The sequence below is a fragment of the Citrus sinensis genome, chromosome 4 (assembly GCF_022201045.2).
Source record: "Citrus sinensis cultivar Valencia sweet orange chromosome 4, DVS_A1.0, whole genome shotgun sequence".
NCBI classification, from domain to species: domain Eukaryota; kingdom Viridiplantae; phylum Streptophyta; class Magnoliopsida; order Sapindales; family Rutaceae; genus Citrus; species Citrus sinensis.
Window position 1 is genome coordinate 8,660,390 of NC_068559.1, and position 12,643 is coordinate 8,673,032.

A 12,643-nucleotide genomic window follows, 5' to 3' on the forward strand; every position below is an offset into this window, starting at 1 on the left:
ACAGCTGTAAAAGCAGCATAGGAGAATGATAAAATTTATATAAAATGAATAGTGAGTTACTTCTTTTCTATTTCTATTCATATGAGTAAAGTTCAAACCTACACCTCTTAATAATCAAGAAATTTTACCAACTGAACTAATCTGCAGCTACAAATTGATGGCAACCTTGAGTTCAATGTCAATACGCAAAATAATGTAACCAAATTCCAGAATCGTATTATACATAGATAGAGTTGAAAAGAATCAAGAATCAAGAACCAAGCAAGCAAAGCAATAGCCATCCAAATTGACTTGATTTTCAAAAAAATAAGGCACAACAAGTGGCAATTGGTCCTGCACACCACAAGCAAAAGCTTTGCTCAGTCTTGCAACTTGGGTGTACAACAGAATACAAAAAACAAAACATTAAATTGATTATCAACCGCCTCAATTTTGTGTCAGCTTCAAGCCGTTCAAGCTTTTCTGTTATGAGTAGCAGATATACATTACCCTAGAGAAAATGCTATGCCAATCTGGTTCAAATTCTATTCTTAAAATATAAATGTTATTTTGGTATCTCACAACATATCTACAATGTCATACTCTACATAATAATTTTTTTTATAACAAAAATCATTGGCATAACAGTATTATGTACAAGGGGCAACAGTCTAACAGACTTGTAAAGCTAAATAAATACCAATAATATGGAGGTTCTTAGAAGACTCAAATTTTCCCTCTTTGATAAGCAAGAAACAATGCAGATAGAAAAGTTATCTCAGCAAATAAATGAGCAAAAACTGGGTAAGCGGATAAAAGCAAGCAGAATTGGCCAAGCTTGATCACTGTATGACAGATGCAAAAGCTATGTTACCTGTTTGGCAGCCAGCCTGGTAAACTCACTAGTCACTAAGATAGATCAAGTTGTGCCAACAGAGCTCATTCCTAGGTGTGCCTTTTGGCAAATATCATATAGGGTAGGAAAATGCAAGCAACGAAAGCAGAAGCCACACACGATGTAAAGAGATTAATCACTGATCTGATTCTATGATAAAACCCACATTGTCACAACCAAATAATTCTTTTGACAACATGGGCAACAACAGCTGACTTCCATCAATCGATAGATAAGAGAAGATCTATACAATCATGCTAACAGTGAAACAAAGTAATTACTAAGAATAACAGATCCGGTACTTGCAACCATCAATTCATCAAATAAACCTTTATTCATATCAATGATCTGGAGAAAATTCAAAGACAAGTTCCAGATCCAAAATTTAATAGCCATGTGTGATACAAAGAGATAAACAAATAAAAATAAGCCAGCCAACTTTCCTGCAAGTGACCGTACCACTACATCTCTATGCTATGTGATTGATTGCAATTAGCTTACAGGAACATAATAAAATACAGTAATATAAATAAACTTCATTATTGCACAAACATTATTTGTTCCTGTACAGAAAGGCATACCACCAGCTCTTTTCATCCACAGATTCATCTGTGCATGGTAAGCAAGGAAGTAAAAATAAAAGACACAACTACTCCATCTGGCCTGCTAATGTTGCAACCTCGTCTTCAGCATCTAATTCTTGCTCCACACTTTTGACCTGTGTATGCAGAAAATTCACAAAGAAATATGAGAAGGCAAAGAATTAGATTTCATTAGCAGTTCAACCAACCAATGAAAAGCTTGTGGGTGCAGCTTGGTCTACAGAAATGGCTTGCTAAGGAAAAACAAGCAAGACATCAATGGAGATAGATAGACAGACCAAGCAATAAAGAAATTATATGCTGAAACTCAAAAAATTATTCAACATATAAATTCTTATTCAGGGATACTAGAGACGATGGAAAACCATTTATTGTTTAGTATCAGTAGATTGCTTAAACCAAACTTCAACTTTTCCAAATCAACCACAGAAAATCACAAATTTGGGATGATAAATACACTAGACACGGTGATTTAAATCAATGGTAGTTATTTATCCAAAATTAAAAAATAAATTTTTTAAAAAAATCAAGGGTACTTAAATATTACCCCTTTTTTATAAGAAACTCATAAATGCATTAATGAAGAAGATTTAAAACCGATAGTGGACCAGCTGTCCACTAAGAAAACAAAAACTGGAACTATTTGTGCTATACGAAAGTATACCAAATCATCCCTATTTTAGAACCAGCTATAACTCAAAACCCATCCCAGTTTAAATGAACGAAGAATATTACCTCAGGAACATAGTGCATAAGCATATTCTCAATGCCAGATTTTAATGTGACGGACGAGCTCGGGCAGCCACTACATGCACCTTGCATTCTTAATTTGACTGTTCCTGTTTCCCTACGGAAAGCAGACACATAATCTTTAATTAGAGCTAAGAGACAAGATGAAACAAACACATTCAGTTTAATTCCGAATGGTATTTAACCATATGAAGGGAAAACCTACGGATCAAATCCTCTGTACTCAATGTCCCCACCGTCATCTTGCACAGCTGGCCGAATACGGGTCTCGAGGAGTTCTTTGATCATTGCAACAGTTTCTGAGTCATCCTGCATCACCAAATACTAACGATGGTAACATAAAAGAGAGATGAACAATCAAATTTAAGTGAAATGGTTGAAAAAGGTTAGGATTTTAAAAGTGAAAACATCAATATGCGCATTTAGCTTTGAGTTCCCTAGAACTGCTGCAATTATTAACTAAGTTTCATCCAGGATATGTGACAAATAAACCAGATCAAAAAGATTTCTATTATATAGTTCATAGGAGATCAGGACGTGCAAAGAATGTCATCTGATAAATAATGTTCCAAATATTTTGACAAATTAATAACAAGAAAATTCACTTACATAAGAACTTCAGAGAGGGTTCATAGAAATGTCAACATAATGTTCATGTTGACATGCCTCCTACTTCGGGCAATATGCATCGTCAAATGCAAAACAAACATGATATTAGGGAAAAAATATGCACTAAATTTACCATCTTGCCCTTCAACACTGAACGAGTCAGGTGGTATTTGAGGTAGGCTTTGGCCCACTAATCAAAGGAGAGGCAGTCTGGGGCTAGTGTAGCAAACTTAGGAAACCTTGTTTATTTATGTACCAAAAATAAAAAGAAATGCTACAACATCTGAGATGTTAGTATACATGCATGTTAGTCCTTTGATTACCAAAACCCTTTGGACCACCTATGATTCTTAATGCAGATATATTTTTGTGTTCAAGTAACAAAATTTCACCCCAGGTTTTCTCTTTTGACAAAACAAAATGAAAATGAAAAATAAGTGCTGACAAAGCCTTGTTAAAAATGTCTCTAAGAGAAAATGGACTCTTGATCAGCATGTTAGTTCAATGAGGCAATGAATCAAAATTTCGCTATATTTACAAATTGTAAATCAGAGAAAGAAGCTCTCAATCAAATAACTTTGGGTCAATGAAGCCACAAAGAACTATATCTTCAATTTCAAATCCAAATAAACACATCCTCCACAGTTGAAGTAATACTCAAACTAAAATATATAATATATGTGTTCATAACGAGGAAAGAGTAAGGCATAAAAATAACATAACATTGTGTTCACAAGCTGATTATAACAATTCAAAAATTCCAATAGATTAAGTTTGGAAACATACCTCATTAATAGCTGTGTCTTTGGCTGCTGCAGTTTCTGAGTCTAGAAAAAGTGGTTGCCCTGACGAATAAAAGTCCATAATTGCAGCAAAAATTTCAGGTTTGAGTAAATCCCAAGAAGTATCCTCTGATTTTGTCACAGTGATGAAATCTGAACCAAAGAAAACCCGAGTAATACCTGTATGAAAAAGAAAGAAAAATTATTTACCATACCCCTAAATTGATCATTCCATTCAATTATAACAGGTTGAAATCTACGTATTTCACTTATCAAAAAATATACATAAACATAGAAAGTTAAGAAAAAAGAAAAAAGAAAATGGTGATAACAAAAATTACTAGCACACTCACTCAACTTTCATGTAATTATCAAATGCTTTTAATACTCTTTTATTGAAAGATACTCCTTTTACCCATTTATCGCTATTTACATGTTACTATTACGCATTATTATGTTGCGATTACACATTAGTTGCTTACACTTTTTCAAGTCAACACTTTTTATATACAATATTATGTTTTTCAGTTATGTGCTCTTAACTCATTATTGTAGTGGACTTTCTTATTTGTTGCATCAATGATCAAGGCTTACACCATATATGGCTCATTTTACAGCCTACACTCATCATCATAAATCCTATATCCTAGCTCTCTCCATCAAGATGATCCCATGGTAGCTACAATTGACTGCTTATTTGAAGTGAGTTAAACAATTTATAGATTTCATTTCTTACAAACTTCTGTTACACATCCAACATAGCACATAAAACAAAAACAGATTAGAACACTGGGAATAAGCAGATGCAATACCTATTAACAAGGGGTTGCCCAGGTCATTTATAAATCTCCAAGACAAAAGTAGATCGCCTTAAAATACTTGCAGATAAGTTGACAAGACAATTGATACTATGAAAATTAAGTTATCGCTCTCTTTATTATAGTTGTAGGTGGAACAAACTCACAAAATTAATCACATAGGCAAACCATCTTATGCTCTTACATTTCACATTTGTGCAGTTGTTATTGAAGTTCTACAAATCTGTATTTTTATTTTGAAAATACTCATCTATGACAACCTTATACTAAGATTTCTCAACAAAGGGGGAAAATAACGCATGAATCTTAAGCAACAACAGGAACCAGATATCAAATAATTAATTCACACCAATTGGTTGAAATATGCGGACATCAGTACTAAACCTTTATATCCACAAAAAATAAAAGGCTTTCATAATCCCGAAAATTACAAAATCCCAAAAATTACAACACAAACATATATATAAGCAAGCTTACCATCAACCCCGTAAAGGGATTTTGCCAATGGAGAGTTCATTGCTGCGCGAGCATTCGGGAAATCTGCACTCCCAACTTCCATAACAGGCTTCCCTGGATAAAACATAAGAGACGAAGGATTTGGTGTTGGCTGCGTTTGTATAAACATTGTCCTCCTCTGCACTGTACAATAATAGCACCATCAATTTCATAAACATTTTCACAACTCTACTATTAACATATCAACTCCTATTGAATTAAACATAAAAAAAGAATCATATTGTTCTAGAGGATAAGCAAAGAAACTAATTTTTCCTTTTTTTTAAAAAAAAAAAAAATGCCCCTCATGCAAAATTAGCAATCGTTTCTAAGGATATTTTTAAATAGCAATAAACCAAAAAAATAGCCTACAATATTAAATACAAATGAAAAGTAACAGTAATAAAATGCCGCGTTTGACGACAATACATGGATTTATTGAATCGACAAACAATTAATTGAAAATGAAAGCAAGAAAACAATAAACTTACCTCGAAAAAGATTCCATTTTCCGGATTGTACAGAAGAAGAGAGAGGAATAGATTTTAGTAACGTGGAATTTTGAGAAGTGATCGGGTTTGACAAATACGACAGCGTTCTGGAATACGCATAAACTACGGCGTCGTTTTGTTTGGGGAAACCCGGCCTCTGCCGGTGTGAAGAAAGACCTCGCTGCAATAGCCGTCCCAGTCCCCTCATGCTTCAGCTTGAAGAAAGCTCTCTTCTCTTGTGATTGTTGTTGTTTGCTGGAAGGTGTTGTTAAAATAGAAATCAACCGCGGCGGTGGTACGAAAAAAGTGTGCCGCCTAGCGGAGAAGTTGCCACGTTATTCTACAAGAGTTAAAAAATACCGACAGTCCAAAATAACAAGTAAGCAGCCGGGTTCAATCAGCATGTGTACTTGGAAAAAGTGAAATACCGAAAAAGCACTAAAAAATCTCAGTTTGCCAATCATCTTCCGCAAACAGTATCACATGTATTTTTTGATGGAGCAAAATCAATTAAACAGCCAAAACAAAAAAAATTATAAATTAGAAAAAGATTTTTTTAATTAGCTCAATATGTAATCTTCTTTCTTACTAAAATATTTTATACAACTTTATCTTGAATCTACATAGGGCCCATTTGAGATTACTTTTGGGAAGCTTAAAAGTAATTTTAAAAATTTAAAAGTTAATTTTAGTGTTTGGTAAAAAAAAAAAATCACTTTTGTCAAAATCAATTTCTCGTACAGCTGATTTTGAAAAGTAAAGAAGGAGTAGATTTTAAATTCTGATTTTGAGAATTAATTTTGTGCTTTAATACAATTTCATAAATATACTTAAAATTGTTACCTAAACACAAAATTATCCTTATTTAAATTGGAAACAAAATCAATGTTTTAATAAATTTTTATTATAATTCATCAATATAAATTTATTAATATCAATTTGTTGGTTGAATTATTATTAAATTTGTTTCACTATATTATAAATTTAATTATCAAATTTTTAAGATAAAAAATAAAAAATAAAAAATAAAATCAATATATTATAAATTTTATTTTTAGTAAAAATTATTATAATACACAATTAAAAATATTATATGTATATGTTTTTATATGTATAAGTGAATTTGATCATACATTATGTACATTTTAGTCATATGTTTTCTCTTAGCATATTAACAATAAAACTTACCAAACGTCCATAACTGTTTTCAAAACTCACAGTACTTCTGAAAATAAAATTTACGAAATACTTAACTGATTTTTTTCACAATTGATTATTTTTACAACACATCTAACAATAATTATTTTAAAAGTTACAGCATTCCCAAACTGACTCTTATTCTCAAGTTGTAATTTTCTTTTGAGCAAGTTCTTGTCCATATCTTATTTGGGATGATAATTTTATTAAGTTACATGTCACAAAGATCGATTCTTCTTAATTAAATAAAGTTGGGCTTAATTGTAAATTTGGATTTAATGGTCTACTATCCGCTTGATTCTATTATGTAATCTATAGAGTAGTGGCCAAAAGTGCATTTAGGAATTGGTATGGTCTAAATAAACTCCTGTTACAACCTTGATTATGTCATCTATGGTGAATTGTGGTGTGGGAGTGAAGTATGCCAGTGAATAATAGAGAACTGATAATTTAATACTAATGCTCTAGGATAGTTATAGCCTAGAAAATATTATTAGGGAAAGTGTGAGAAAATTGAATGTTTTTGGAAAATGAATATAGAAATGTGTTAGAGATTATTTCAGGAAACTTTTGTTGAAATGAATTTGGAAGAATTCTAAAAAAAAATTCTCGAAAATATTTTTGGAAGAATAATGAAAATTTATTTTTTTATGGTAAACATTTTCAAATAGAATTAAAAATGATTTTTTAGAGAAAAGTAGGTTTCGAAAATGCTTTAAATTTACTTTAGTTCTCTCTTAGATTACTTAACGTAGAAAGAAAAAAAATAGATGCCTTTACTCTTCGATGCGAGCCCCTTTTATAGTTGGAATGTTGGCTTCAATTTCAACCATTTCTACTGACCAAAACGCCACGTGTAGAAGTAAATGCATTTACTTGTATGCATGCTTACATTTAATCTTATGTATGATTTGTCTATGCATTAAATCCTTTGGTGAGCATACATTTCATATTGTTAAATTTATACAATCAATTGTGATGCACGCTCGTTAAGGTGAGCCCCTTTAGCCACTAATTATCCACTTATTTTCTGACTTTTAATTTAAAAATAAATAAAATAAATATTTGATGCATGTGAATCAACAATGTATGTATATGATTTAGAAATTATGTTTTAAATAAGACCTACTTCTTAGAATGATTGGTTCTCCACTAACTCGTATCACAAGGTATTTTCTTGTGGGTTAAAGTGTCCCAAGGGCTTAGCCAAAGGTTCTATATGAATTAAACCTCACTTTAGTAAATCCATACCTTCCAAACCAAGACCCACAGTAGTTGCCCCAGTACAGTGGCTTAGGTCTACTTTGAAATACGTACCTTATATGTTAAACTGAGCCTTGGGGCCTAGCCTCGACTTTTAGATAGTAACATATCTTAATCGTGAATCAACACATTCTCTTATTGTAGTGTTCTCTTGAGCGAGTCATTATATTATGATTACGCAAATTTAAAGGGCATATTTGTATGTTTGAAGTGGGTACTTAACTACAAAAACTTCTCCTGCAGTACAAATGATTTAGGTCTGAATTCTATTTATCCAAAGAATACATTTAACATGCACTAAAGCAATGCTCAATAATAGAGGGAGTGAAAGAAATGTATGCATGGATGTTTAATTAGGAAGTCATATGTCACATATTCATATTTTGGAATGTAGAAACCATATAGATTAAGGACTAATTTGAGATTTAGTAGTTGATAAAATGAGCTGTTTCTATCGTGTGAATGAAATAAGCTACTGACTAAAAAGGAAAAAGCTTAATGTTTGGAAAATTATGTTGGTACAATTATTGTAAATTTAAAAAATAAAGCACATGTGTTTGGTAAATTTATTATGAAATTAGTGTTTTATTATATAATGACCAAAATATACATAACTTTAAATTGGATATTAGGGTTTATGGACAATTAATGTATAATTGTCATTTTGTTAAAATATTAAGGGTTAATTTTTTTGAGCCACCACATGTTTAAATAAAAGTTGGCGCAATGTCACGGGCTCACTTGGCACTCAAGGTGGATACACTTAGAAGTGGGGGTTAACTTAGAAATTGGGCCACCAAGACAACTAACTAGCTGGGGTGCACTTAGCAAATCCCCCACCAAGGCCCAAAGTTTAGAACTCTCTACATATTACCCCTTCACTAGAACTTTCTAGGACTCACCACTTGGGTCCCCAAGCATTTTGTCACTTGTAATAGAATTCTCTAGAATTAGGCATTCCACCCCCTATAAATAGGGGTGAGCATCCATCATTCTCATTACCACCAACACACCCAAACAACACACCTAGCACACTAGCTCTCAAGCTCTCTTGTACAAACACTCTTGTAATCATTCAAAGTGTAATACAATCATCTTTGGCCATTCTACTCTTACTTCCCTTAACATTTTCTCCAAGTGTGTGTGCTTGGCTTGTTTAGGGAGTCATCTAGGCTTACTTGGTGACTCACACGCTAAGGTCGCTCAAGTGCCGCACGGGAACTTGCTGCGCAAAACTATCACCCCGTGACAAATGGTATCAGAGCTACGGTTTGCACCCACACGCAAACTAGCTCATAGACAATGGCCAATCCTTCCAGCACATTGCAAGAGGGTGCACTCGGTGCGGAGGTACAGGAGCAAGCTCGTGGCCGCGAGGAGGGAGGACGCGGACAGCCAAAGTCCCGAGGTAAGTCCAAAGCCCCTTCTATGGATGCATTGGAACCTCGTGTTGCCACGCTTGAAACGTCAATGGCCGCTGTCCAAGACACCCTTGATACATTAGAGGAGCGAGTTGATGGCCTTGAGGGTGAATATGGCGAATTCACGGTAGCCACCAAAGCCCTCATGCAAGACCAAGCCGACTCTCTCCGAGGGGAGTTTCGAGCGTTCCATGATGAGCTGCTCAACCTGTGTACCTTTGTGCAAAATGAGTTGCATGCAGTCCGTGCGGAGGTTGACGAGGTCCGCTCGGATTGGGCTTGGCACAAGCGCACTCTCACGCCTAGCCCGGCTGCGGTTCCCGCAAGCTCAAGTGATGCGTGCCGCATTGACGTGCCTAAGCCGGATACTTATGATGGTGCACGCAACGCCATTGTGGTGGATAACTTCCTGTTTGGGCTAGAACAATATTTCGACGCGATGGGTGTCCGAGATGATGCGTCAAAGGTAGGCACCGCGCCTACATTCCTCCGAGGCTCCGCGCAACTATGGTGGCGGCGGAAACACGATGAGATGGGCAAGGGCATTTGCGCCATCAGCACATGGGTTGAATTTCAGCAGGAACTTCGCAACCATTTTGCCCCAAGCAATGCGGAGAAGGAAGCACGAGCGCGGTTACGTCGGCTTAAGCAAACGGGTAGCGTCCGCGATTACATCAACGACTTCACCACCCTTATGCTTGAGATTTCTGACATGTCCGATAAGGACTCTCTCTTCTACTTTCAAGACGGCCTTAAAGATTGGGCCAAGACGGAGCTTGATAGGCATGGCGTGCAAACTCTCGACAACGCCATTGCCATTGCGGAATCACTCTCCGATTACTCCGCCCAGCCCAAAGACAAGAGGCCTAGCCATGGCAAAGGTGGGGGAGAGGGCCGAAAGGACAAAGGCCACAATCGCAAGGAATGGGGACAGAAAAAGCCTCCAAGTGGCAAGAGCGGGCAAGGTAAGACAGAAAAATAGCAGCCACCAAAGCCTCGAAGCCCATGTTTCATTTGCAATGGCCCTCATTGGGTGCGCGACTGTCCAGAGAAAAAGTCGCTTAGCACCCTTGCCGCTCAGGTCAAGGGCGACTCTCCATCGACACCGGAAGAACCCCAACCTAGAGTGGGTTCCCTCAAACGCCTTGGAGCGCTTGAAAGCCATCCGCCCACAGCCATGAGGAAAGGGCTCATGTATGTGAACGCTACAGTTAATGGGCAAGCTGTTCGGGTATTGCTCGACACCGGAGCCACCCACAACTTCATCTTGGAAGAAGAGGCTAAGCGCCTAGGCCTAAAGGTGACAAAGGACGGAGGCACAATGAAAGCGGTAATCTCACCCGCCAAGCCCATTGCGGACACCGCACAAGGAGTGCGCGTTACTCTTGGAACGTGGAGCGGAAAGCTCGACTTCTCGATCGTGCCCATGGACGACTTCAAGATGGTCCTCGGCATGGAGTTCTTCGACCGAGTCCATGCGTTTCCACTGCCGGCCACGAACTCTCTGAGCATCCTCGATGGGAGTATGGCGTGCATGGTTCCAGCCGAGCGCTTGAAGACCGTGGACAAGGCGCTCTCCGCCATGCAGTTCAAAAAGGCTTTTCGGAAGGATCCTAGCTTCTTGGTTTCCATCCGGGAGGTGAATAATGAAGAAGGTCGAGAAGACTTGCCAAGCCAACCTCCTCCACTCATCTAAGCCGTCCTTGACGAGTTCAAGGACGTCATGCCTCCAAAGCTCCCGAAGAAGCTCCCACCAAGTCGAGAGGTGGAACATGAGATTGAGCTAAAGCAAGGCGCGAAGCCGCCAGCTTTAGCGCCTTACCGCATGGCGCCACCCGAGTTAGAAGAGTTGCGGAGGCAACTCAAAGACTTACTTGATGCGGGCTACATCCGCCCTTCCAAGGCCTTGTTCGGTGCACTGGTGCTTTTTCAAAAGAAGAAGGATGGATCTCTACGCATATGCATCGACTATCGGGCGCTCAACAAGATTACAATCAAGAACAAGTATCCGATCCCCTTGATTGCGGACTTGTTCGATTAATTCGGCAGCGCGCGGTACTTCACCAAGCTCGACCTACGGTCCGGATACTACCAAGTGCGCATCGCCAAGGGTGACGAACCAAAGACGACGTGCGTGACCAGGTATAGCTCTTTTGAATTTCTTGTTATGTCGTTTGGTCTCACCAATGCACTAGCGACATTCTGCACTCTCATGAACAAAGTCCTCCAACCGTTTCTCGACCGCTTTGTTGTGGTGTACTTGGACGACATTGTGGTGTACAGCACCACACTTGCGGAACATGCCCAACACTTACGACAAGTTCTCCAAGTACTACGCAACAATGAACTCTACCTCAAGCTGGAGAAGTGCTCATTTGCCCAACGAGAGGTGGAGTTTCTTGGCCACAAGATAGCGGACGGGAAACTTATGATGGAGGACTCAAAAGTAAAGGCTATACTTGAGTGGCAACCTCCTACCAATGTACCCGAACTCCGGTCTTTCCTTGGGTTGGTGAACTATTACTGCCGCTTCATCAAAGGGTATTCGGCCAAAGCGGCACCCTTGACCGAGCTGCTGAAGAAGAATCGCACGTGGCATTGGTCCAAAGAATGCCAACGCGCTTTCAGGGAATTGAAGAAGGCTATCTCCGAACAGCCTGTCCTCGCACTTCCAGACCATACAAAGCCATTTGAGGTTCAAACTGATGCCTCCGACTTTGCCATAAGCGGAGTACTCATGTAAGAAGGTCACCCCATAGCATTCGAGAGCCGGAAGCTCAACGACACGGAACGCCGCTACACCGTGCAAGAGAAGGAGATGACAACCATTGTCCATTGCCTGCGAGTGTGGCGACACTACTTGCTTGGCTCACACTTCGTGATCTTGATGGACAACGTAGCCACGAGCTACTTCCAAACACAAAAGAAGTTGAGCGCCAAGCAAGCTAGGTGGCAAGACTTTCTTGCAGAATTTGATTATAGGCTCAAGTACAAGCCCGGAAAAGCCAACGTTGTTGCGGATGCTCTAAGTCGCAAAGCGGAGTTGGCTACACTTAGCACGAGCCAGCCAAAGTCCGATCTCGTCATGCGCATCAAGGAAGGCCTTCAACAAGATCCATTGGCGAAAGATTTGTTGGAAAAGGTGCTTGAAGGGAAGACGAGACGATTTTGGCAAGAGGAAGGCATCCTCCTCACCAAGGGAGACCGACTATTTGTACCAGGGTGGGAAATTTGCGACGAGAGGTGATCAAGGAGTGCCATGATTTGAAGTGGGCTGGCCATCCCGGAGTAGAGCGCACAACCGCACTCGTCCAAGCCTCCTACTTTTGGCCACACATGAG

General features: G+C 38.3%; 1 protein-coding gene across 2 annotated transcripts; it reads right to left on the reverse strand.

Moving 5' to 3' along the window:
* Positions 1-1,189: 1,189 nt before the first annotated feature.
* LOC102619913 (nifU-like protein 4, mitochondrial) lies at positions 1,190-5,713 on the reverse strand. Of its 2 annotated transcripts, none has more exons than XM_025101651.2 (6): positions 5,422-5,713; positions 4,913-5,074; positions 3,622-3,797; positions 2,432-2,550; positions 2,212-2,323; positions 1,190-1,592 (listed from the first exon to the last, which is right to left on the reverse strand). In XM_025101651.2, the coding sequence occupies exons 1-6, from the start codon at positions 5,627-5,629 to the stop codon at positions 1,524-1,526; spliced, it is 846 nt and encodes a 281-aa protein (XP_024957419.1). In that variant the 5' UTR covers positions 5,630-5,713; the 3' UTR covers positions 1,190-1,523. The 2 variants fall into 2 exon arrangements, with proteins under 2 accessions (XP_024957419.1, XP_006485216.1); XM_006485153.4 differs by having other exon boundaries at positions 2,432-2,535; positions 5,422-5,699.
* Between the last annotated feature and the right edge of the window lie 6,930 nt (positions 5,714-12,643).

What these genes read in the sequence shown, in the direction of transcription:
- LOC102619913 (XM_025101651.2), bottom strand. Translation starts at nt 5,629, where the DNA reads ATGAGGGGACTGGGACGGCTATTGCAGCGAGGTCTTTCTTCACACCGG. An exon ending in AAGACACAGCTATTAATGAG is followed by an intron (nt 2,551 to 3,621) that starts GTATGTTTCCAA and finishes TACCATCGTTAG; the next exon opens with TATTTGGTGATGCAGGATGA. An exon ending in GAGTACAGAGGATTTGATCC is followed by an intron (nt 2,324 to 2,431) that starts GTAGGTTTTCCC and finishes TGCTTTCCGTAG; the next exon opens with GGAAACAGGAACAGTCAAAT.